Source organism: Chrysochloris asiatica, unplaced genomic scaffold (assembly GCF_000296735.1).
Source record: "Chrysochloris asiatica unplaced genomic scaffold, ChrAsi1.0 scaffold00054, whole genome shotgun sequence".
Classification (NCBI taxonomy): Eukaryota; Metazoa; Chordata; class Mammalia; order Afrosoricida; family Chrysochloridae; genus Chrysochloris; species Chrysochloris asiatica.
In genome coordinates, this window is record NW_006408572.1 from 9,780,069 (window position 1) to 9,806,579 (window position 26,511).

Sequence of the window (26,511 nt, forward strand, 5' to 3'; positions counted from 1 at the left end):
GTCATTGTACGTGTTGAATTTGTTGAGATAGCATGTTAATGTATATTTTCACCCCACTTTTAAAAAGGAAACCCTGTGGAGCACATGGTTCTACTGTGACAGACATAGGGCCACCGTGAATTGGAATAGACTCCATGGCAACTGGTTTCCTTTCCCAGTAATTCCAAGTCTCAACCCATTACAGCATCCACTGAAAGTCTAGGATTTCATCATCCAAATCAGGTCAAGATGCAGATGAGTTTCCTAAGGTACAGTTAATACATATTTACAGTTCTCAGAGTACTTGTTCTGAATTATAAACCAAGACCACCCAGTTCTATAGGGTAGGCAAGAGTTCTCCTAGGACTCTAGCATTATGATGTTCCACCAACTCCCCCTGAAGATCTTCATTATGCCAGGCACTGTGTTATATTATGGAAAATCTGGATGAACAAGAAGATCCCAGAATGTGCCAACACAAGTTGTTGGTCTAGTCTTTTTTCCTCTGTGGCTACCTCTCTGTGCACTGGTTTCACTACTTAGACACCATCTTCAATTGGGAAAACTAACTTTGGTGCATTCAACTCCGAGACCACGTTGCTATAGTCCATGCTGAATTCAGTTGTTTTTTACATCAGCTGCCAGCCAGCCTTACTTTCCATATTGGCTACATCCTCATTTGTACAGCAATGCTTATATCTGCAATTTTCTGAATATTGCAGCTTATGAGAAATGGGGAAATGGAAGCGTAACTCTCATAAACATGGTGCAACTGAGACAAAGATGAAAAGCTTACCTACAATAGGATGTTCATTGGATTTCTGCTGAAGGACCTTGTGGACTGTGCATTTGCTTGTGAAAGAAAGAACAAAATAACCTGAGTGAAGGTGAAGGCAATGTACAATAAGAGAAAAGTTGGCAGAAGAATGATGACGACATGGGCAGACATAGGGAGGACTGCAAGAGTTAATGGCCACTGTTATATACAAAATCCTGCAATAACGGTGATCTATGTGTAGATACATGGATGGAAATGTAGGCTGACTGGGTGTTGGAAGGAGAGTTGGAGCATATTCATAAATATATAAGATTTTACAGAGGGTATCTATACATGGGTACTTAGTTACCGTTGCTGCAAATATATCCACGAATATGGTGGAGCATATGGGGGACAAAGTTATGGAAATTTCTTAGATATTAACAAACACCTAGAGGGAATAAGTTGCCAGACCTGAGGGCTCAGGACCATAGTGTTGGGAATCGTCATGATGAATAGGCATAACATAGTCCACGAAGACAATATTGTACATCCTACTTCATGAGTAGCAACTGGGTTCTTTAAAGCTCCTGAATGACCGACTGTTGGTCTCTTTCTGTGTAGAGGAAAGAGGAATGATGAAAATTGAAATTGCTTGTAAGCAATTAGTCCAACTGATTAATGGACCACGTGAACATCAGTCCCCATGACCCTGAGACCAGAACTAGATGGTGCCCGGCTACTACTGCCAATAGCTCTAAAAGAAATCACCTTAGAATGTCCTGGATAGAGTGGGAGAAAAAGAGGAACAAAATACCAAATGTATAAAAAAAGACCAAGCTTACTGGTCAGATAGAGACTGGTGGAGCCCCAAGACTATGACCCTTGGTTTCCTTACATGTCTGGAACTGATTCACTCCCACGGTTCCATTTTCAACCAAGCAACAGACAGGTATATAGGAGGGACAACAACACGAGCATGCACATCAGAGAATGGTCAGCCATTTGAGAACAAAAGGGCATCATTTACCCAAAACTTAGAAGAGTTGGGAAAGAAGGAGGAATGGAAACAAACACAGAGAGGAAGTGGGACAACTGTTGCATGGAGGAGATTGCAATCATTGAGCTGAAACAAAGCATATGATTTATTGAATGTAGAACAAAAGATCTGCTCTGTAAACCTTGACTCAATTCACAATAAAAAGTGTTTGTTTTTTTAAAAAAGGGAAAAATACAGAGAATTCTGGAAATGCATCATTGGGAATTAAATCTAAAACGTAATGTATTGTTGGGAAATTGACAGTTAATACTTAACATACTTGTATTTGATAAAACACCCTCTTTGGGAAGAATCTCATTATAGCCTGTAGTCCAACTTTCTTACATTAGACCCGAGTCCACATTTTCAGGTGTGCCATATAACATATTCCAAAGTATAGAAAGATTGATGTGTTAATTTCCTTTAGCTGCTATAACAAACTACCTCATACTTGAGACTTGAGAACATGCCTTTGTTCCCCTACAGTTCTGAAGTTCAGAGGTCCAAAGTCAGTTTCACTGGGTCAAAATCAAGATGTCAGCAGGACTGCATTCCCTCTAAAGGCTCCAGGGAGAATCAGTTTCCCAGTCTTTTCCAGCATCTATAGAGTCATAGTCTAAGCTGCACTGATGGTGTTGGCGAAAAGCAAGTCTCCAGGAATTGATGAAATACTCATTGAAATCTTTCAACAAACTGATGCAGCACTGGAGGCACTCACTCGTCTATGCAAATTGAGTGGAAGAAATCCACAATTGTGCCCATTCCAAAGAAAGATGGCCCAACAGAAGGATGCTAGAGAAGACTATTAAAAGTATCATGGACTTTCAGAAGAACAAACCAATCTGTGTTAGAAGAAGTACAGCCAGAATGTTCCTTAGAAGCCAGGATGGCAAGACTTCATCTCTCATACTTCAGACATGTTGTCAAGAGGGACCAGTCCCTGGAGAAGGACGTCATGAAGGGTCAGCAAAAAAGAGAAAGGGCACTAATGAGATGGACTGACAGAAAAAGAACTCAAACAAAATAATTGTGAGGATGGTGCAGGACCAGGCAGTGTTTTGTTCTGTTGTGCGTAGGGTCAGAACCAACTTGAAGGCACCTAACAATAGCTACATAGTGGAAATGGTTAACACACCTGACTACTAAACAAAAGGTTTGAGATTTGAGTCCACCAAGAGGCACTTCGGGAAAGTTCTACTGAAAAAATCAGCCATTGAAAATTCTCTAAGGAACAGCTCTACTCTGACACACATGGGTCACCTCGAGTTGGAATTGTTGAGTCAATTTGAAAGCTGCATTTCTTGGCTTCTGGTCCCTTCCTCTTATAGCACCTTGCTTTAGTATCACACTGCTGCCTTCTGTGCCAAATCTTTCCCTTATAAGAACATCTGCAGTTGAATTTAGGGCCCACCCAGATGATCTAGGATGATCCCCCACCTCAAAATTCTTAATTTAATTGCATCTGCAAAGACCCTTTTTTCCATAGACGGTTAGACTCACAGACACCAGGATATCGTTGGTGTCTGATTCAGTCTACCATAATTATGAATGTCACTTCACTTCCATTAATCAATTATCCCCTTGACCAGGCCAATATGTTGGAAAACATGTAAACCTACAACTGACCCACTAACATTCCCGCTGACTCATGCCTTAACCACGCTAGAAGTCTAAACTCTCTAGTATCTAAAAAGCCTTTGGACAGTGTTGGGCCACACCTGAAACCAAAGCTCACATCTCCATTTTATTTAAATGAGGATTATCCTACCCCTGAGAGGTATTGAGTTTCAACTGGGCCAGCATAATCTTAGTGACTTTCATCGTCAATTTTGTAATATGCCAGTTTTTAAGGCCTGCTCCATGTGACTCAGTTCCCTTGGCTTCCTTGCCAGCAACTGTTTTGTCTTAGCTTTGTGCTGTTCTCCTGTATCCTATTAAAATCATGGTCTTAGGTCCCTGGGACCATCAAGGGAGAAGAGCAGAGTGGGACCCTACCCAGAGAAGCAATAATGCCAGAGATGAAGGCAGAGACGGTGACGTGGAGAGATGGAGCAGCTAGGGACTTTAGATCCAGAGAGGGAGAGGGGATGTTGGGTGGGGGTGGGGTGGGTGGAGAGAGGGGGTAGGAGGTAGGGGGGTGGGTGGAGAGACGGGGAGCCGGGAGGCAGGCTTGCAGGGTATACCCTTTAGTTGGTTGATGATGCATGGAGGGGATTGTAACCATGGCAATGAATATATGATAGGGTGAATGTAAAACTAATGTTCTCCCATGTAAACTATCACATTTTGTTGTTGTTGTTAAGTGCCATTGAGTCGGTTCCGACCCATAGCGACCCTGTACAGGGTTTCTGAGTGTGTAAATCTTTACGGGAGTAGAAAGCCTCATCTTTCTCCCGCGGAGCGACTGGTAGTTTCGAACCGCTGACCTTAAGGTTCGCAGCCCAATTCGTAACCACTACGCTACCAGAGCTCCTTAAACTATCACATAATTCATAATCAAACATTTTTTAAAAACCATGGTCTTCCCGCCTGAGAATTAATTCTGTCTGGATCCCAGGGATAAACCCAGTAAGGTTTGCTGAGGAATTCATCTCTTCTTCTTGTACCCTGATAATTTTCATTTGAAGAAAACAGGAGCTGGTCTTTTTATACATGACCTCTAAGCTAGAAATCAAAAAGGGAAATTCTGGTAAATTTTGGCCACAGAAAAAAATAGTGTATGGCAAAAGACATGGAAACTAAAGGAAGAGAACAAAAGACAAACCAGGGGAAAAGATTTGCAACATACAGGACAAAGTGCAAAGATGGGTAAATTAATTTCTAAATGGGAACATTAAAGGAACATCTAGATGATACTGCAAAAGAAATGCAAGTAACACAATAACATGAAAAATGATTAACCTTTCTAATAATTAAAGAAATTAAAATTACAACCAGGATCTTACTTGCCCAATGGGGTGGAAAAGATCATTGAAAAGTCCATTGTTAGTAAGCGTACTGAGAGGCAGGCATTCTTTTTCATTATGTGAAGTATGAACTGGGGCAGCCTTTTGGGAGGGTAATTTGGCAGGAACAATTAGAATTTTAAATGTGCATGCTTTTAACACAGCAACCCCATGCCTATGAAAGCATGTTCCTTCCTCACTATTCTTTAGCTTTTACAAACTGCGTTTTAATCGAATCCTGGCTTTCCCTCTTTAATTTTTTAGATTCAGTATTCCTTTCTAACCCAACTTGAATCATTTTTATTTTAGGATCAGACTCCCCCAGGACTTGTCTGGTACTCTGAGATTCAGGCTAAATTGGTTTCAAAAGCAGTTTTGCCTCATTTAAACTTAAGGAATCATTTTTCCTTATCTGCTGCTATAGTGATTTCACAGATAGAACATTCCAATTCCTTCTGTCGCCTCTTTCAAATTTCATGACTTTAAGGATTGGAGGAGAGATTAACAGTCTCTGAAGAATGACACTTTCCCTTTTTCCCTAAATGAAGAGAAGATACCAAGGCCTTTTGGAGGGGGAAGCGTCATCTATCTGAGGTTATTTATAGAAGTTGGATTTAAATATAATTCTGCCCTCTAGTAACACTCCAGTAGACTGCTCCTTTAAAGACTTGTTCTGCCCTCTATGTAACAGTGTTTATTGCTTTTAGTATATTGTTGTTATTAAGTACCGTGGAGTGGGTTGCGACTCATAGCGACCCTGCACAGGGTTTCCGAGGCTGTAAATCTTTACGGGAGCAGAAAGCCTCGTCTTTCTCCCATGGAACTGCTGGTCGTTTCAAACTGTCAACCTTGAGGTTAGCAGCCCGATTCGTATATTAGGATTGAATATAAATGTAACAGGCACTAAGGAGCTCTGGTAGCGTAGTGGTTGTGAATCGGACTGTGAACCTTAAGGTCAGCAGTTTGAAACTACCAACCACTCCGCGGGAGGAAAAATGAGGCTTTCTGCTCCCGTAAAGCTTTACAGCCTCGGAAACCCTGTACAGGGTTGCTATGGGTTGGCACTTAACAACAACAGGTAAGAAACCGACTCCCCGCACTAAAAACAACAACAAAGGTAAGAAACAGGACTTCTGGTATGGTGTAGGATCAGCACTGGACTTCAAACCACAGGTAAGCAGTTCAAACCCACCAGTTGCTCCTTATCCTATACAGGGTTGCTATGAGTCCGAATCGACACGATGGCACTTAACAACAACAACAGATAAGAAACAGGGAGTCCTGGTGTGGTGCTGTAGGATAATACACTGGACAGCAAGGTTGGTTTGAACCACAAGGTCGGCGGTTCAAACTCATCAGCCACTCCTCAGAAACCCTAAACAGGGTTGCTATGAGTCAGAACTGACTCAACAGCACTTAATAACAAGACAAGACACATAGGGTTCTGACATAACTCTGGAGCATAAGCACTAGACTGCAAAGTTGGTTTGAACCACAGGTCAGCTATTCAAGCTCACCAGCCACTCCTTGGAAACCCTATACAGGGACTCTATGAGTCGGAACCAACTCAATAGCACTTAACAACAACAACAACAGGTATGAAACATAAGGATCCTTGGTAGCCTAGTGGGTTAAGCATTGGGTTGCTAACCTCAAGGTCATGAGTTCGAATTCACCCGCTGCTCCTTGGGAGAAAGATGAGACTTTCTGCTCCTGTAAAGATTTACAACCTCAGACAACACACAATTGCAGTTAAGAAACAACCAAGCTCTGGCAAGGGCCACTGGAAAGTAGGTGGGGCAATGTGGTGGTTGGAGTCTGGCTGTGTAACCTCACATGAGAATCAGGATTGATTTAAAACATTCTGCATACAATACTTGTCAACAGAAGAAAATCAGGAGATTAACACTTTTCACTCTGGTCTTATGATCTGTGAAATACAAGTAGCCCTGGTGGCACTCTGTGTTTGTTCAGCAGTGGGCTGTTAACCAAAGGTGGGCAGTTTGAACCCACCAACCACTTATCTGGAGAAAGATGTTAACCGTCTGCTTCTGTAAAGATTTGCTATTGTTGTTATTAGGTGCCATCGAGTCGGCACCAACTCATAGCGACCCTATGCACAGCAGAACAAAACAATGTCCGATCCTGGGCCAACCTCACTACTGTTGCCACACTTGAGTCCATCGATGCTGCCACTTGGCCAATCCATCTCATTGGGGTCTTCCTCTTTTTCTCTGACCCTCCATCTTACCAAACATGATATCCTTCTCTAGCGACTGTTCCCTTCTGACAATATGTCTTAAGTATGAGAGACAAAACTTAGCCAACCTGGCCTCCAAGGAGCACTCTGGCTGCACTTCTTCCAAAACAAATCGATTGGTTCTTTTGGCAGCCCATGGCACTTTTAGTATTCTCCTCCAACACCATAATTCAAAGGCATCAATTTTTCTACGATCTTCCTTATTCACTATCCAGCTTTCGCATCCATATGAGGTTATTGAAAATACCATAGCTTGGTTCAGGCGCACTTTAGTCCTTAAGCTGACATCTTTGCTCTTCAACACTTTAAAAAGGTCTTGTGCAGCAGATTCACCTAATGCAATATGTCGTCTGATCTCTTGACTGCTGCTTCCATGAGTATTGATAGTTGATCCAAGAATAATGAAGTCCTTGACTACTTCAATCTTTTCTCCATTGATAAGAATGTTGGTCCAATGGTGAGGATTTTTGTTTTCTTTACAGATTTACAACCTTTTGTTTTCTGTAAAGATTTACAACCTTGGAAATTCTAGGTTTGATATGAATCCAAATCAACTTGATGGCATTGGGTTTTTCTTTCAACCCTTTTGGAAAATTTGAACCCTTGTGGAAAGAAAGAAGTTCAGGCCTATATAAATGAACACTGACACCTACTGGATTTTGAGACTCTACTCTTGTTGTTAAGTGCCATGTAGCCAGTTCCTGCTCATAGCAATCTTATACACAACAGAACGAAACACCGCCAGGTCCTGCACAAACTCACAATTGTTACAATTGCTACGGTTGGGCCTACTGCTGCTACCACTGTGCCAATCCATCTTGTTGGGGTCTCCCTCTTTTTCACTGACCCTCTACTTTGCAAAGCATGATTTCCTTCTCCAGGGACTGGTCCCTCAGGGTAACCTGTCCAAAGTATAAGAGACAACGTCTGACCATCTTGGCTTCTAAGGAACAACCTAGTTGTACTTCCAGAAAAAATAATTTCAAAAATTTAAATTATAAAATATTCCAAGCATCCAGAAAATTCCTAAATATGGTTGGTTATTTAAGTGTCCACCCCACCAAAATAACAGATTTTAATATTTTGTTCATAGATAGGAGAGACAGATAAGTACCATTGAATTAACTCCAACTACAGTATAACAGAATTTAGCACTGTTGCTTAATGCTAAGCCATCTTCACAATTGAGTTAATCTTTGCAGCCTTTGTGCTAATCCATTGGCTTCTGGTCCTCTACTTTACCACACACTATGACCTTCTCCAGTGACTAGTTTCTCCTGATGCTGTGTCTAAAGCAAGCGAGACAGACAGTATTCTCCTGCAATCTATAGTATTTTCATTGGCTAATTTTCAGAAGTAAGTTGCCAGGCCTTTCTTCTGCATCTATCATAGTCTGGAAACTTCTGAAACCTGTCTACCATAGGTTACATACCAGTGGCATAGCTTCCAGCATCCCAACAACATGAAAGCCATCATAGCATGACAACTGACAGGCAGGTGGTCGCTATGGCTAACTAATTACTTCCATTTATCAAAAAGTGCATTATTTTCCCACTGATAGGAAATGTCCATTTAAAAAAATTTATCAAATTTCCATTTTTGCTAGTTTTGTTTCAGTGCTATCTGTCCCATTGGTCTATTTGTTTATCTCTGTGCCAATTACTACAATGCATCAGTTTCTATTTTGATATCTGGTAGGAGAAGTCTCCTACAGTATTCTTTGAAACTGGTTTAGCCATTCTTGCCATCAGGGAATTATATTCATTGTCACAGGCAATTTTCTCAATTCTCAGACAAATTAAGCAATTTTCTCAAGGTCACAAAGCCAGTAAGAAAGAACTTGAACCCAGGTCTATCTGAGTCCAGACATCTTTCTATTCCCTCCTGGACCTCTATCTTTCTAAGGCCAGAGAGCTGGTTTTGTAGGCACAGAGAGCTGGGCGTGGAGGAAATCAAGTGTGGGCAACTGAGAAAAGAAAGGCAGGTATCAGGAAAATGGCTTGAGTCTAATCTCTGGGTCATACATTTATCATCCAAGAGCTAGGGCTCGGATGGCAGAACTGGAAACAGTGGTCGGAGCAAGTAAGACTGAGACATGCCTACCCCAGGACACATAACACATGTGGGCATGTCTTATCTCCTTCCTCGCAGAGGAAGACAGTGTGGCAAAAGTTTTAGCCAGATCTCACCCCAGGGAGGTGCAGTTCTCCTCCAACCCCTCCCTGTCTGATTATGGGCCCTAATCAGCTTGGGGGAGATTAAGGGCTCTGGCCGGCTGTTACCGCACCTCTACCCTGTGCCAGGCTGGCAGAGGAGACCTGCGAGCAAGCATCAGAAGGAGGCTCAGCCAGGCCTTGGCCCCAGACCCACTTTTCGGTAAGTGACAAAGGCCCTTCCGAAAAAATCCACGTCTGATCTGCCAGGACCTGAAGAGGTCCCCACCAACCCCCAGGATTGCTCCGACCACGGGGAAGGGGGAGGCAGGAGGGGGCTTCCAGTCTGTGCCTTTGAAACTAGGAGTGCCAGGAGAGCCCTAAGGAAGTTCCGGGGGTCTCGTTGGCTCCTTTTGCTCTGTCTGTGTTCACAGATGTGGGCAGTGACCACCGGCACCCTCCTGGTGGGTAGGCTTCGGGACGCACACCTTTGCACCTGCGCGCTGGGGGCTCCATCCCGACCCGGTCTCTCCCAGGCAGCGCCCAGGTCGGGACCTCGCCTCCCACTGCTGCTTCTGCTGCTGCTGCTGCTGCTGCCGCCCCACACCCACTCCTCCGTGTTCACCATCGGGGTGTTGGGCCCCTGGACCTGCGACCCCATCTTCTCCCGTGCCCGCCCGGACCTGGCCGCCCGTCTGGCTGTCTCCCGCTTGAACCCGGCCCTGGAAGGTGGTCCCCGCGTCGATGTCGTGCTACTGCCGGAGCCGTGCCGGACGCCGGGCGCTCTGGGGGCTGTGACCTCGGCACTGGCCCGCGTCTCCGGCCTCGTGGGTCCGGTGAATTCTGCCGCCTGCCGGCCGGCCGAACTACTCACTCACGAGGCAGGGGTTGCGCTGGTGCCCTGGGGCTGTCCGGGGACGCGGGCGGCGGGCACCACGGTCCCTGCCGGGACTCCCGCAGCGGATGCCCTCTATGCCCTCCTGCGGGCGTTCCGCTGGGCGCGCGTAGCCCTGGTCACCGCACCGCAGGACCTGTGGGTGGAGGCGGGACGCGCGCTGGCCGTGGCGCTCCGTGCTCGGGGCCTGCCAGTCGCTCTGGTGACCACCATGGAGCCCTCGAACCTCGCTGGCGCCCGAGAGGCCCTGAGGAGGGTCCTCGAAGGACCCAGCGTCAGAGGTAGGCTCCCCTGGAGTGTGCAGGTCTTGCTGGTGGCGGCGTCGGTGGTTGGCCAACCGAGCCTCTGTGTCCGCAGCAGTGGTCATGGTGATGCACTCCGTGCTGCAGGGCGGCGAAGAGCAGCGCCGCCTGCTGGAGGCCGCAGAGGAGCTGGGCCTGACAGACGGCTCTCTGGTCTTCCTGCCCTTCGACACGCTTCACTACGTCGTGACCCCAGGGCCCGAGGCCTTGGTCGCACTCGCCAACAACTCCCAACTTCGTAGGGCCCACGATGCTGTGCTCACCCTCACGCGTCATTGTCCCGCAGGAGGTAGCGTGCTGGACAGTCTGCGCAGGGCTCAAGAGATGCGGGAGCTGCCTCCTGACCTCAATCCACAGCAGGTAGAGGGGCCAGAGACAAGGAAAAAGGGAGGAGAGCCAGGGAAGAAGGAAGGAGATAGCCTAAACTAGGAAAGGAGATTGGAACCTATTGGGATAGTCAATGGTTAGAGAAGAATAGAGACAGTTGGAAGAGAAGTGACTAGAGACTATGGAATGGGGAAGATGGAGTCAGTGGGAAGGAGGAGGGTGGAGTCAATAGAGAGAAAATAACTAGTAACTCTAGCTGATGTAGCTAGAGCTGATGAAGCTGATGTAACTCTACCTAGTGTCGCGCTGTAAGATGAGCACTAGACCACAAGATTGGCGGCTCAAACTCACCAGCTGCTCCTTGGAAGCTACTTTGAATTGGAAACTGATTCGATGGCATTTAACAACAACTAACTGTCCAGAGTTTCCTGAGTAATGTAGAGACTGGTCTTGGTGCATCTTAGTGTATCGAGAGTGCCTCCAAAGAGTAGGCAATGCCACCTCTCAAGCCCAGCTCCAAGGAGCAAACACTGATGAACTCTTAAGCTGCAATATGTTTTGCAATCTGCTTCAAAGTAAACACATTCTCAGCACCACAGCAACATATAGTCTGTAATAAACATCTGATGTTCTCAAAAGGAAATCTCAGGGTGATGCACATGGTTAACAAATTAGGCTGCTAATTGAAAGGTTAGAGATGGAGGTTGGTGTTCACCCAGAGGTACCTTGAATGTAAGGTCTGGCAATTGGCCATAGAATATTCTTATGAGGCACAGTTCTACTCCGACACACATGGAGTTGTCATGAGTTGAAATCCACAGCACACCTGAGATTTTGCCATTATTGTAGTTTACATAATGGCAACTAGTTTGGTTTGGATTTCTTTGGTTCCTAAGAGAGCAGAGAGGAGGGAAGATGCTTACTTAGTTCAGGGTTGTTTGTCGTCTGGGGCCTCACCTAGTCTTAACTTGTTGAGGGCCTTGACATCTTGTGAGAAGCAGAGTCGTGTCTAGCTAGAGCTAGAAACTCCCACAATCATTTTAATCCATAGCTTATTCCTAGCATCCAGCTAATACCCAGGATTCTTTGCATCCCCAGCGTCCCAGTTTAGACCATGGCATAACAGACACTAGAAACCACTAAGAGAGCATGTACGCTGAATGTTATGGGGCAGTAAACTAACCACCATAAAAGCTCTACCCAAAGGGGATTACATGAGGTAGGGCTATAGGTCAACAAACCTTGAAATACAAATCCCTAACAGCCTCCTGCCTGAAGAACCCATCAATGGCTTTGAGCCTCCTTCAAGAAGGTTTGGGGTAGCCAGTTTGGAGAAAGGATGAGAATAGTCATGAGAAGAGAACAAGTGTCAAAACAAAAAAATAATGGTGAGATGAAAGAAAGAGGGAATGGAAGGTGGATCAGAAAGTGGAGAAAGAGAGGACAGAAAATTAAAGAAGTTTTTCAGTTCTTAGTAAGTGGCACAAACTTCCATTCAGCTGCTCAAGCTAGACCCGAGACTCACCCTTGATTTCTCTATCCCTTTTCCTCCACGTCCAGACATTAAATCTGTCACTTTTGCTTTCTAAAAGTAATTTGGACCCATCCACTTTTCTCCACTCTCACTACCACTGCCCTGGTATCTCTGACCCAGATCCAGCAACAAATAGCCACCCAGGTGGACTCTGCTTCAAATCTCACCTGCCCCAGGTCTTTCTCCACCCAACAAGCAGAGTGAGCTTCTAAAATACAAACGTGGCCATACCCTACCATTGTTTAAAGTGTGCCCACTGGTTTCTCTCACCATGGAGAGATGCAGTCTCTTTGATCTTTCTTGAACCCCGTGCTTCAAACAGAAGAAATGAATTTTGGTTCCCTGAATGTGTCCTTTTCTGTTGCTGGGCGTGCTATTTCCTCTTTACTTCTCTGGACCTCCACTGACCACTTTAATTCTGACTCATCCCTTGGGTCTCTGCTTGGTGGCCATTTCCTTTGGAAGCCTCAGCCTTTATTCTTCCTCCCCTACCCTGAGTTGAGACCCTTCTTTTTTGTGTCAAAGTTGGTTCCGTTTTTCCTACTATGCCCTTCATTGAATTTCCTAAGCATTCCTGCCTGTCTTGCTACAAGAATGAAGGTTCCTTGAAGGTCCCTAGTGTTTTGAACGACATCTGGTACACAGACAGTTAATATGTGTTAACCTTAACGTTTGAGAAATGAAACTGGGAATACTAGAGAGGTATGATGACATAAGAAAATAGAAATGTGGGAGGAAAAAGGCATTTGGGTGAATGGTAAATCCAGTTCCAGTTTCTATGGACCCAAACTCATGGTGACTTCGTGTGGGTCATAGTAAAACTGTGCTCCCAAAGGGTTTTAAATGGCCAATTTTTCAGAAGTAGACCTTTCTTTTGAAGCACCTCTGTGTAGATACAAATTGCAAATCTTTTGGTTAGCAGCCAAATCTGTTAACTATTTATACTACCTAGGGATTCCTTATGTAGGTAACATATTGCTGTTAAGGCCACCTTTAGTGACTCTATAGTACAAAAACTACCCTATGGGGTTTCTAAGACTGGAATCTTTACATACTGCCACATCTTTCCCTTGTAGAACAGCTGGTGGGTCCAAACTGCTCACCTTTTGGTTAACAGCCTTGCTCTTAACCACTGCGCCACCAGTGATAGGTAATAAGAGTACAAATATATGCAGGGCAACCAAAAGGATGGAGAAGAGGAGTTGTAGGTAATATAAAGTTAGAGTCTACTGGTAGTGAGAAAGGTGTCTCTGGTAGCGTAGTGGTTATGAATCAGGCTGTTAATCTCAAGGTTTGCAGTTCGAAACTACTAATGGTTCCATGGGAGAAAGATGAGGCTTTCTGCTCCCATAAGGATTTATAGCCTTGAAAACCCTATACAGGGTTGCTATGGGTTGGAGAGGACTCCACAGCACACCACCACCATCAGTGGTGAGAAGAGCCTGAGAATCCTGAAGCAAAGGATAATTGGTGAAGAAAAGGGGGGCAGATAGTCAGTGGGAAGGGATATGGGGAACCACTAATTAGGAAATAGAATAGGACTTGGCCTGGTGAGCAGATGGGCAGGATCAGTGAATTTACATTTCTTTGTGGGTCATAGTTATAGACCCTGAGTCCCTACTCTTCTTCCCCAGGTGTCCCCACTCTTTGGCACCATCTATGAAGCAGTCTTCATGTTGGTGCGAGGCGTGGTAGAGGCACAGGCAGCCAGAGGAGGGGGCTGGGTGTCTGGAGCAGCTGTGGCCCGCCATGCTCAGGATGTCCAGGTCCCTGGCTTCTGTGGGACCCTGGGAGGAGTTGATGAACCTCCGTTTGTGCTGCTGGACACAGATGCGGTGGGGGACCAGCTGTTCGCCACATACACACTGGACCCTGCCCGGGGCTCCCTCCGCTCCTCTGGGACTCCGGTTCATTTCCCTCAAGGGGGACGGGGGCCTGTGCAGGACCCTTGGTGCTGGTTTGACCCTGATATCATCTGCAGTGGAGGTGAGGGTGTGCCCCTCCCCCCCAGTCCTCACTAGGACATCATTATGGACTGTCCACAAAGTGGCGAGAGAGAGTGGATATTCACCCTGTAACTGCTCTTCCTGACCATTGCAGGCCCTCCTCTTACCCTGGCCTGTGCAGGACCTCTCTCCCGCTCAGTTCCCAAAGGTCTCATGGGAACTTCCTGGGATTCTCAGACCCTCCCCTTTGAGGAATCCATGACCTTCCCCTAGATCCTGTCCTGGCTTCCCCCTCCTTTCCTGGAGCCTCCAGAAATGCATAGAATTCCATGTTCCCTAGAGAGGGTGCTTCTCCTCTGCCAGCACCCTGAGCATCCCTCTCCTACCGCCCCTCCAGGAGTGGAGCCCAGCCTCGTCTTTCTCAGCTTCCTCCTGGTGGTTGGGATTGGCCTGACCGGGGCCTTCCTGGCTCATTACATGAGGTGAGATGAATGGAGGTGAGCTTGGCTTTCCACCTGTCAGAAATGCACCTGTGCAGCCAAGACAGCAGGGCCCTCAGGAGTAGAAGGAAGCGGATGGGTGGAGGGCTGGTGTCCTGGGCAGGTGGCAAAATCCCAAGGGATTTCTGAGCTCTAGTGCCCCTCCCTGAGCCAGTATTATCCAGTCTCCCCTCTGTCTGCTGACTCCTTCTCATGGGCCTTGGTCCCCTTTTCTGAGATGACCTCCTTCCCCCACCAGGCACCGGCTGCTGCACATCCAAATGGTCTCTGGCCCCAATAAGATCATCTTGACTCTGGATGACATCACCTTCCTCTACCCACAGAGAAGTAGCTCTCGAAAGGTGGGGGAGGCAGGGAGCTGGAATCCAGTTGTCCTCTTCCTGTATACCTGGTTCCCTCCTTGGGAGGCCTGGGTCCTGCCCCAGGTCTGAGCTCTGGGGATCAACATCCTCCCCTGGGAGGCCTGGGTTCTGCTCCAGGTCTGAGCTCCGGGAATTAGCATCCTCATCTGTGCAACAGAGGTAACAGTAACAGCCCCTGTCTGAACTGCTTCCTTGGGATTTGTAAAGCTCCAACAAGAAAATGTACATACGTTTTTTCTATAAACTGTAAAGTACGATGCACTTCAAAAGTAATGTCATTATTATCTTCCTAATTGATATTCCTCCCCTCTTCCCTCATTATTCTCCAGAATTCACCCTAACCTCTGGGCTTTAATCCCAGACTAAAGTTTGCCCCTTTGCGCTCACCTATACCCTTCAGGTAGTCCAAGGGAGTCGATCAAGTCTGGCTGCCCGAAGTGTGTCAGACATCCGCAGTGTTCCCAGCCAGCCCACTGACATCTCCAACATTGGCCTCTTTGAGGTGAGTCTGACCCGCTGCCAGGTCAAGTTCTACTCCCAGAGATGGATTTGGGGGAGGGTCACTCAGGACCTGGTCTGATGGATGGTACCCTCTCTAGGGAGGCATGGAGTCATGACAAGTTTTGGAAGCTCCAGGAAAGTAGGATGGGAGTCTGAATGAGATTTAGGAGAAGGTCTTGAGTTTTTCAAAAGGAATTTCTAGGGATTTTCCCATAGTTATTATCGGAGAGGGCTTCTAAGCAGACAATTCCAGTGGCCCAGGTGCTGAGGCCTGAGCTGGAGGCTGGAGGGGTGGGGTAGGGAACCCCTGGACCTTGCCCCCACCCTCATTTATCCAAGTCTTCAGGTTACTGAAGGATGAAGGCCTTTCTGAAAAGGTTTAGCTCAGAAGGGCATCCAAGACATGGTCATCTCGTCACATCGGAAGAAATTTTTGGGCAAGGATTGTTGTGCTGGATGGGGAGCTTCTAGATGGGACTATCCTTGACTCAGGCCATCCAACCTTTCTACTCAATTCAGATCAGACTCAGTAACAGCAAACCTAAAAGGAGGAAGAAAATCTCAAAGGCCATTAACTGTGGGGTCAGCAAATTTGAATGTGATGGAATGGATGGCAGATAATGAGAGCAGTTTTCAGATAGAGTTTTGCTAGTTAAGAAGAGAATTAGAGCTGAGAATGCAGAGGTCCTTAGTATATCGTTTAGAGATGATCACAGCTGTTCCTCCCTCAGTTGAGACATGTTGTCATTTTAGGCAAGATGCTGTTGGTTCAGGTATGGGACTACCCTGAGCTTTGCAGAATGTTTAGCATTTCTGGCCTTGTCTACCAAAGTTTTTATGACAACTAAACACATTCCCACATTTATTTCCAAATGCTCCGTAGGGCTCAGTACTGATCCTCCAGAATTCCCTTTTAGTTCAAATTTCTTACCAACAGATAGGATCAGCTACAGGATCAGTACAAGAGGAAATGTGGAGCCCTTGTTTATTCAAAATGATGGAGCAGATCATTTTACCAAGATCAGGGCCCTTCTGAGTGTGAGGCCCTCCCTGTTCCACTGTATAAGTCCTATGCCCTTGAAGTCAAGTCAGCCAACAGCTAAGGAAAATGAGGCCCAGGGCCCAGAGCGGAACTACCTCTACTTCACGATCAGTTTACAGGACTTCCAGCACAGCGCCCTCTTGTGGCAATATGTGGTGATGAAGGCTGTGATGTTATCAGTAACAGCTGTGTTAACAGCTTGGCTGGCTGTAATAGGGCTGTTGGTAAGTCCCATCTGGGGTGATGGGAACCGCCATACAGGGCTTCTCCATATATGTCACCCAGGGTGGGCTATCATCGGTTGGCTGTGAAGTGGACTGGCAGACATCGAACCTCTTGAAAACTTCTTTTTCACATGGAAGATGTATTCTGGGGCAATGGGCCAGTGGCAATATGGGGCTCTAAGACATCATGGGCTCTATGGGACTGGTTTTCCAACCCTCATCCTCTCTGCTCCAGGGAGACTGGGTTTGGCTGAAGAAATTTCCAGGGGATCAACATGTAGCTATCCACCCAGCAACCAAGACAGCCTTCTCCAAGGTAAGGGTTGGGTTTGTGAAGGATTGATGGGTCTGGGGTGGCCATCAGCCTATCCCTTACATGCCTTCTTTGCAGCTGGGTACAGGGCTATATCCTAATGTGAGAGAGACAGGTCTCAGTTAAGTGTTACCTCCTCTCTGGAGCAGGTTTTCCATTGGTCTTTCTCTTTCCTTTGTTGTTATCACAATTTGTAATTCTGTGATCATCTGTGTGCTTGCTTATTTATTATCTGCCTTCTTCACTGGACTGTAAGCTGAGGATTCCCCCACCGCCCCTCTATATTAGCATCCAGCACAGTGTCTGGAACACTGTGCTATTGTTGTTAAGTACCAGCAAGTTGGTTCTGACTCATAACCACCCCGCGTAGGATTTCTGAGGAGCGGCTGATGGGTTTGAACCACCAACCTTGCAGTTAGCAGTCCAGTACAGAGAACAGTGAATGATATCGCTAGTTGTTGCTGAGTTTGTACTGACTCACAGCGCCATTATGTGCAACAGAACATAATGTCCCCTGGCCTTGCACTATCTTCATTATTATTGGGGTGTTTGAGTATCTGCTTAGTGAAGGATAGAAAATGCAAAGTGTTCTGTGAGAGTACTTACACAGACTGGCCCTTTTTGGATTGATGCATACTGAATGGAGTTGTAGGTTGAGGGGTGGGGGTGGGGGTCTAAACTGGTTTCTTCTGACCCTTCCAATCTGAGTGCCTCCTCCCCAACTTTAGCTTGGCCTCCTTCCTGACCCCTCCACAGGACACAGCTGCAGAATGACTTAGGTGGGCTATCTGTGTGATTTAGCACTGGGAATTTAAAGTGAAAAGAAGCCCCTTTGTTGAGCATTTGAGCAAAGAGGCACCAAGCCTCTTCCATTTCCCAGCATGCCCAGATTGGGAGAGCACACTGTCCTGCAAAGTGGGTGTGGCCTCCTTTACTGCTCTTCTGGGTTCATGGCTTCAGTGCTAGGGGGTGGGGCAATCTCAGACACACTTCACCCAATAGATGCAACATCAAGCAAAAACAGCACAATCCATTTCTGGAGTTCCTACACAGCAGTGCCAATTTATCCCTGGCTCTTCCCCCAACGGCTGATAGAGTTGAAGAAGAGGATGGTTTGTGCAGGAACTAGCCTTGCATGAACGTGTTTCCAGGGGCGGACAGAGAATTGAAAGTGGCAGGGGACTCAAGATGGTCAGTCGAGAGTAACTTTATTATCTACAATACAGCTTTAAGTACACTTTTCAGCAGGAAGCATATCCAGGCAGTTTATGCATCAAAAGTTGATGATTAACACAGTAACCTTTAGATCACAATATCCATTCAATCATGTTCAGACTTAGAAATCAAGTACATAGTAGTTCTTGGTTTTTGGTTATAGTTCCTGCTCCCAAGCTAAATGGTCAGTATGTTCCTTCCCGGAATCTTTGGCCAGCAAGGGTTTCCTTGTTGTTCTCCTCCAGGCGTCCCTTGATCTGAGAAGGGCTTCAGAGTGGGTTTCACACACTTCCGGCAGCTCCTAGGCCTCAGAGTGGGCTGTACACGTCTCGCAGGTGTTAGGGACTTCCCTATCAGGAGCTGTTTTCCCCTGGCAGTGCAAAGTTTTATGATAAATACATCAGAACCTACCCGGCTCCCAATTACCAGTACAAGATTGTCTTTTCGTTCATAACGTTAAGTGAAACCCTAAAGAGAAGGTATCACCTGCATCAGAAAGCCATACCCTCTACGTGCCCAATTTCATTCAGTATTTTTAAGTCCCATCTTCAGAGTTAAAGACTCAATAACAGACACTGAATAACGGCCCCCTCGCTCGGACCCCACTCCCCTCTCCCGCCCCCAGGACAGAAAATGCCCGTTAACTTTACTCTTTCCCCAACACAGCTCCGAGAGCTGCGGCACGAGAACGTGGCCCTCTACCTGGGGCTTTTCCTAGCACCAGGCGCAGACGGAGCCACAGCACCAGGGGAAGGCATCCTGGCTGTGGTCTCGGAGTACTGTACCCGGGGCTCCCTACACGATCTCCTCGTTCAGAGAGACATCAAGCTGGACTGGATGTTCAAGTCTTCCCTCCTGTTAGATCTCATCAAGGTGTCGGGGGTGGTGACGGTGGTGAGGAGGGTAAGCTGGGGGCAGAAACGAGGGGGCAGGGAGCCGCGCGGGCTGAGGCTGCCCATACTTCGCCCTTTCCAGGGAATGAGATATCTACACCATCGAGGCGTCGCTCACGGGCGGCTTAAATCCCGGAACTGCGTGGTGGACGGGAGGTTTGTGCTCAAGGTCACCGACCACGGCCACGGGCAATTGCTGGAGGCGCAGAGGGTGTTACCAGAGCTCCCGAGCGCAGAGGGTAGGAGTCCCAGGCGGCCTCACACATGTAGGAGCATCCTCCGGGATCCTCAGCATTTTAAGACCTCCTCCCTTTCCCCCTCCTCCGTCTTTACCCTCGCTCACATTCAATATCCCCTGGACGCTACTCCAAATCAAAACGGTGTTGTGACCCCCTCAGTGAAACCGGAGGATGGAACTGCGCCAGAAACGCTGGGGGAGGAGCCTATGGGAACGGGCGGAATGGTCCAAGGTCCGCGGTTCAAACTCACCAGCCGCTCCTTGGAAACCCTATGCAGAGTCACTATGGGTCGGAACCGACTCAACGGCACTTAACAACAACAAAAGGGCAAGGCGTGCCCGGGTTTCTCTAAAATGGACTTTGGGAATAGTTGTAGGACTACAGAGGATGACTCAGGCGGGAGAGGAGGGATTAGTGGATGTCTGGGAGCAAGTCCAGACTGAGACGTAGGGTCTGTCCCTTACGCCCCCATGGCCCTCCGCATGCCCATGTCCCCTTTTCCATCTCCAGACCAACTATGGACATCCCCGGAACTGCTTCGGGACCCGGCCCTGGAGCGTCACGGCACGCTGGCCGGCGATGTCTTCAGCCTGGGCATCATCATGCAGGAAGTAGTATGTCGAAGCGCTCCCTACGCCATGCTAGAGCTGACTTCTAAGGGTACGTACAACCACCCTTCAGCAGACTGAAAGAGTTCAGGCCAGAGAGGCATCCTGTGGTCCTAATTTAAAAGACCCCCTGCTAGTATCCCCATCTTGGGCTTCAACAATAAAGTCAGGGTCAGAATTGACTTATATTCAGGGACACCCACCCCTCACAGTCCCTTCATGCCCCCAGAAGTGGTGCAGAGGTTGCGGAACCCCCCTCCACTGTGTCGGCCTTCGGTGTCCACGGACCAGGCGCCCATGGAGTGCATCCAACTGATGTATCAGTGCTGGGCAGAGCAACCTGACCTTCGGCCCTCCATGGACCGCACCTTCAACCTGGTCAGGGGCTGTAGCTGGGCGAGGGCTGGGTTGACAACTGGGACCCTAGACTCTTGTCAGAAATCTGAGGAGGCTGCAGGCAGATAGGCTGGCAGGAACTCTGACTTGGAAGGTCATCACTTCCTAAGATGTAGCTGGGGGTCTAATGGGAATTTTAGATGTCTTCAAAGTGGGAGACAAAGCTCTAGGTGGGAAAAAGATTTCATTCAAGTGAGTTAACCTTTATTGAGAACTGTTTGCTTTGGTAGAAAAACAATTGGCCTAGGAGTCCAAAAGCAGGGCTTGTTCTAGTGCCTTGCCTCTCTGAACCTTCATTACCTACATGCTTAAATCTGGAAACACAGTGCCGGCATCCTAGGCAAATGAATGGCGTGTTAGGAAGGAGGAGAATCAGGCATAGTCTAGTCCTATGGGAGAGGCACTACATACAGTCCAGATCCTGAGCAATCCCACCAGCTTCCTCCCACTACTAGTTCAAGGGCATCAACAAGGGTGGAAAGAGGAACATCATCGACTCAATGCTGCGGATGCTGGAGCAGTACTCAAGCAACCTGGAGGACCTAATCCGAGAGCGCACAGAGGAGTTGGAGTTGGAAAAGCAAAAGACAGATCGGCTGCTCACACAGATGCTGCCTCCGTGGGTGCCAATGGGGAGGGCAGCCAGTGTTCTGCCAAACTAGGGTGGCTTCCAGGCGTTCTTACTTCATGCCACCCTCAGGTCTGTGGCTGAGGCCCTGAAGATGGGTACACCTGTGGAGCCTGAGTACTTTGAGGAAGTGACACTGTACTTCAGTGACATCGTGGGCTTCACCACTATCTCAGCCATGAGTGAGCCCATTGAGGTGGTGGACTTGCTCAATGACCTCTACACTCTCTTTGATGCCATCATTGGAGCTCACGATGTCTACAAGGTGGAGTGTGTAGGAGGCGAGGGTCCTGACCTCCAGTTTAATTTTACCCTCCGCCGGCCCAGTTCTTCCTGCTCAGCTGTCCACACCTACCCCATGCCAACAGCCCAATCTTTTTTCCCAACTCTCCAGTTCCTTAGCTACTCCTCCAGTCCCCAGCTCAGTTGCCCAACTCCTAGCCTGGCTGCCTAGGATCTCTGCACTGATCCAGTTGAGGTCTCCTGGCAAGGGAAAATCAGTGTGTGTGGTGGGGGAAGGGGAATGGAGCAGCCATGAGAGAAGAGGGTGTACTCTTTCCCCCAGGTGGAGACTATTGGAGACGCCTATATGGTGGCTTCGGGGCTGCCTCAGCGGAATGGACAGCGGCATGCAGCGGAAATCGCCAATATGGCATTGGACATACTCAGCGCTGTGGGTTCCTTCCGCATGCGCCACATGCGGGAGGTGCCGGTGCGCATCCGCATTGGCCTGCACTCAGGTAACTCCCAGCCCTCCTGGGCTCCAGCCCACCCTCAGATTTCCTATATAGGAAGGAGCTTCAAAACTTTTGTGGAACAATTCCATTTTTCTAAGAACTTTTTGAAGCCTCCTTGTGCCGAAGCAGCCGTTTGCATTCTAAGCACCAGGTTTTAATAGAAGATTTGCTTAGTGGTGTATGTTTATTTGGAGAGCCAGTGGAGATTATGTGGTGATAAAGTTCGCCCAAGGCCTGCACAGCCGCCGGGCACAGCCAGCTTTGGCCCAGATCTTGCACACCGACCCTGCACATCTCCTCAGGCCCCTGCGTGGCCGGCGTGGTAGGTCTCACCATGCCGCGGTACTGCCTGTTTGGGGACACAGTCAACACTGCCTCTCGCATGGAGTCCACTGGGCTGCGTGAGTGTAACCCAGGGGATTAAGAGTGGGGCTGAGGGGAGAGAGGTGGCTCTTGAGCTCACAGCGCCCCCTTTTGCTCTAGCTTACCGCATCCACGTGAATTTGAGCACCGTGCAGATTCTCCGTACCCTGGATGAAGGCTTCCAGACAGAAGTGCGAGGTCGTACAGAGCTGAAAGTGAGACCCAGTCTTGCCCTTCTCGCCTGGACTGTAACTAGGAGACAAAGTACCCCCATCCTGGGGCTCCCAGTTCCACTTAGACCTTGAGATTCTACCTGCCTCGCCCCAGTCCGCCTAGATCTGCCAATCCCGTGTGTCTCCCTAGGGCAAGGGCGCTGAGGACACCTACTGGCTGGTGGGCAGACTCGGCTTCAACAAACCTATCCCTAAACCGCCCGATCTGCAGCCAGGGTGAGGGCCCGGGCACTGGCCACGTAGTTCCCTTCCCTCTCTCTCCCTGCCTTCTGCCCTGTTTCCGACCTCGGCTCGAAGCGGCACTGACCCAGCCTCCCTTTGTTGCCCTTCCCTGACCACCGCCCCATCCTCACAGGACCAGTAATCACGGCATCAGCCTGCAGGAGATTCCACCCGAGCGTCGCTGGAAGCTGGAGAAGGCTAGGCCTGGCCAGTTTCAGATATAGTGGGCCAGGTGCGTCAAGTCTGTTTCCCCAAGACTCCAAGACCCACAAGACTTGGAGGATGCTTCCTGGGGAACAGGAGAGCTTCTTCCCCAGTCTGAGGTTGCCTGCAGTACTCCTTCCCATCCTAGTGAGCTGGCCTGAGTTTACCAAGTCTGATTTCCCCTGACAGGGGTGCTCTCATAAAAAATGCAGATTTCTAGAGCACCAATCGCAGGCTTTCGATTGTGTGGATCATGACAAACTATGGACAACAGTGCGAAGTATGAGTATTCCGGAACACTTAATTGTGCTCATAAAGAATCTGTACCTGGACCAAGAAGCAGTTGTTGGAACAGAACATGGGAACACTGAATGGTTTAAAATTAAGAAAGGTGTGCGACAAGGTTGTATTCTTTCACCATACTTATTCAACCTGTATGCTGAGCAAATAATCCGAGAAACTGGGTTCTATGAAGAAAAACGTGGCATCAGGATTGGAGGAAGACTCATTAACAACCTGCGATATGCAGATGATACAACCTTGCTTGCTGAAAGTGAAGAGGACTTAAAACATTTACTGATGAAGATCAAAGAGTACATCCTTTGGTATGTATTACATCTCAATGTAAAGAAAGCAAACATCCTCACCACTGGACCAATAAACAACACTCTTATCAATGGAGAAAAGATTAAAGTTGTCAAGGACTTCATTCTTCTTGGATCAACTATCAACACTCATGGAAGCAGCAGTCAAGAAATCAAATGACGTATTGTATTAGGCAAATCTGCTCAAGACCTTTTTAAAGTGTTGAAGAGCAAAGATGTCATCTTGAGGACTAAGGTGTGCCTGAACTAAGCTATGGTATTTTCAATAACCTCATATGCATATGAAAGCTGGACAGTGAATAAGGAAGACCGTAGAAGAATTGATGCCTTTGAGTTATGGTGTTGGAGGAGAATATTGAAAGTGCCATGGGCTGCCAAAAGAACCAATAGATCTGTTTTGGAAGAAGTGCAGCCAGAGTGCTCCTTGGAGGCCAAGATGGCCAAACTTCGTCTCTCATACTTCAGACATATTGTCAGGAGGGACCAGTCGCTGGAGAAGGATATCATGCTTGGTAAGATTAAGGGTCAGAGAAAGAGCGGAAGACCCCCAGTGAGATGGATTGGCCAAGTGGCAGCATTGATGGACTCAAGCGTGGCAATAGTAGTGAGGTTGGTCCAGGATCCGGCTAGTGTTTCATTCTGTGGTGCATAAGGTCACTATGAGTCGGTACCGACTTGATGGCACCTAACAGCAACAACACTTGCAGGGATTCTGGTTAGGTCCAGGAATCCAGGCTTGGATTTATGACAATCTTCCTTGATCCTTCCAACCCTCACCCAGACCTCATAGACATCCTGGTGTGGTGCTGTAGTGTAAGTGCAGGGCCTCAAGGTCAACTTGAACTACAAGGTTGGTGGTTCAAACTCACCAGCCACTCCTTGGAAACCCTATACTGGGTCCCTGTGAGTGGGAATCGACTGAGGCACTTAACAACAGACTTCCTAAATTCTGCACTGTAGGGGGCAACATGACAAACTTCTCCTTTATTAGAGCAAAAGTCTGCCTACTATTCTCCTGCAAACTCTGATCCATAACCCACCTCTTCCTCAGCAGACCTCAAGACTCCTTTCCACAGTTTCCCTCTGAGACATTACTCTATCTCTCAGGATTATTCTGGAAGATCTTTTTATTAAAAATTGCTGCTGTGGTGACCAAAAGTCTGGTTAATGCTTGTGGCTTCTATCCAGTTCTGCCTCAAAGGATTATGGACCTTTAAAAGAGTTGGTTGTAAACCAGTTGTTTGACCTTGGGAACATTTCATGCATTCTCTGGACTTGAATTTCCCTCAACGGTGAAATGAGAGGTGGCCTAGGTAGTTCCCACAGCCTCTGCCAGCTTTAACAGCTGGGTTTTAAATGGCTAGCCTCAGAATATGGGGTACTGTGGTGTTTCGCTCCCAGTCCCTAAGGATCCTGAACTCATCAGGGGATGTTAGGGTGGGGGCATCTCCACTTTCCAGGGTCCCCCAAGACCATAGAAAGGAGGATCTGGGATTGGATGTTACAACCCCAGCAGTGGACACTGTGTTTCATTCACCCTAGTAGGGGTTGTGCCGTGGCCTGAGGAGGAATGGGCTTTTGTTTAGCCACAGCCTCCTTCCTAATTCCATCTCTGACTGGCTTTTCATGTGGGTATAACCAAGTAACTTTCCCAAGTGCATAGAAAAAGTTGCATTAAGGCTTTGGGGAAAGGAAGTTAAACAAACTGCACCAAAACTTTACTAACCCAAACACCACGGAATAATCTCTCTTTAACTGGCACTGATGAACAGGTGGCTAGACAGAAAATTCTCTCTGTTTAGACTTTTGTAACAAGCATCAACTCTCTATCCTGATTAAGTCCACAGCTGAAGTTTTCTTGGTGGAACTCTGATGTTCCAGCAGAGCCTAGGCCTTGACGCTTTTGACTCTGATACCCTTTGCCATTGGTGCAGTTCCTGGAAGAAGTTAGCAGCATGTGCAGTTACCCAGGCTGCCACCACATATGGTGAGTGTTCAGTGACTGAAGGTGTACAGTCAAGAGGGAGACATCACTGACCAGGTATAGGACAGTCAGAGGGAAATCCTAGGTTGAAAGATGAGCTAAATCCTTAAACCACCTGGGAGTTTGTCCAAAATGCAGAATCTCAAAGCCTCTTTCCTAATCAGTATCTGCATTTTAATATGTTCTCTCAAAGCATTTATATGCACTTTAAAGTTTTTAAAGCATAAAACTAAATGATCCTAGGATCCCTAAAATCTCAGAATCTTTAAGACTCCATAAAAACCATGCCTTAAACCATCAGACTTGTTTACTTTAAGCTATAAAGTAGGATTTTTGTTTGTTTTGGTGTTGAGCTAAATCAAGAGATGCCACAATTTAAAAAGGTATACCAGATTTCCCTCTTTCTTGAAGTCAAAAGAGCTGGCCACCTGGGACTTGCACAGCCCCTCAGCATTGCCTTGTGGGAGCTGAAGAGTGACAGTCCCCTTTATCCAGGACTTCTCAGTTCTCAGTCCCCAGCCCTCCCAAGACACTAAGAGTTTTTGAACACTCCTTAGCAGCCTGTAAGGCGCGCTGGTAGGCATTTGAGCTAGGACTCCTGAATTTTAAGTATTAGGCTCATAGGTGCCCCCTGCAGGTGGCTTTGCCTTTAAAAAAAAAAAAGCAACTGATGAAGTCATAAAGACAGAGAAAGAGTGTATTAGAATAAACAACAACAACATCTGCCTAATTGGGCTGTTATGAAGCCCCAGGAAATGACACATATGAATGTGATGTGTTCTGATAAGCTCAAGACAGTGCTGGTTGTCAATATCTTTCGGAGTTAAATGAATAGATTTTGACAGGGAGGTTTTTTGAGGTCAGGGCAGATGACTCTCTCCCTGTTCCCAAGGGAGAAGGAAATAGAGGAACTGCAGAGAAGGAAGGAGAGCTGTGATGTCTCGGAAGTCTAGGTGATCTACCTATCCAGACTAATGCCATCTGTCACCGCCACCAGGGACATTCCACCCCACTCCACCCTGAGCCTGGGTCTTTGCTCCCATACCCAGAGAAGAACATCTCAACCAAGCATCTATCTGCTCTGCTCACAAGGAACATTGACCCA

At 47.5% G+C, this 26,511-nt stretch overlaps 1 protein-coding gene across 1 annotated transcript; it reads left to right on the forward strand.

The window, feature by feature from the left end:
• Positions 1-1,715: 1,715 nt before the first annotated feature.
• On the forward strand, positions 1,716-22,837 carry GUCY2D (guanylate cyclase 2D, membrane (retina-specific)). The gene is made up of 20 exons (XM_006863500.1): positions 1,716-1,732; positions 9,284-9,356; positions 9,568-10,309; positions 10,386-10,690; positions 13,826-14,177; positions 14,535-14,619; positions 14,876-14,978; positions 15,400-15,501; positions 17,002-17,082; positions 18,961-19,167; positions 19,270-19,426; positions 19,937-20,086; positions 20,264-20,412; positions 20,886-21,049; positions 21,131-21,323; positions 21,624-21,798; positions 22,098-22,196; positions 22,279-22,373; positions 22,522-22,607; positions 22,747-22,837. The coding sequence occupies exons 1-20, from the start codon at positions 1,716-1,718 to the stop codon at positions 22,835-22,837; spliced, it is 3,426 nt and encodes a 1,141-aa protein (XP_006863562.1).
• The last annotated feature ends 3,674 nt before the right edge of the window (positions 22,838-26,511 follow it).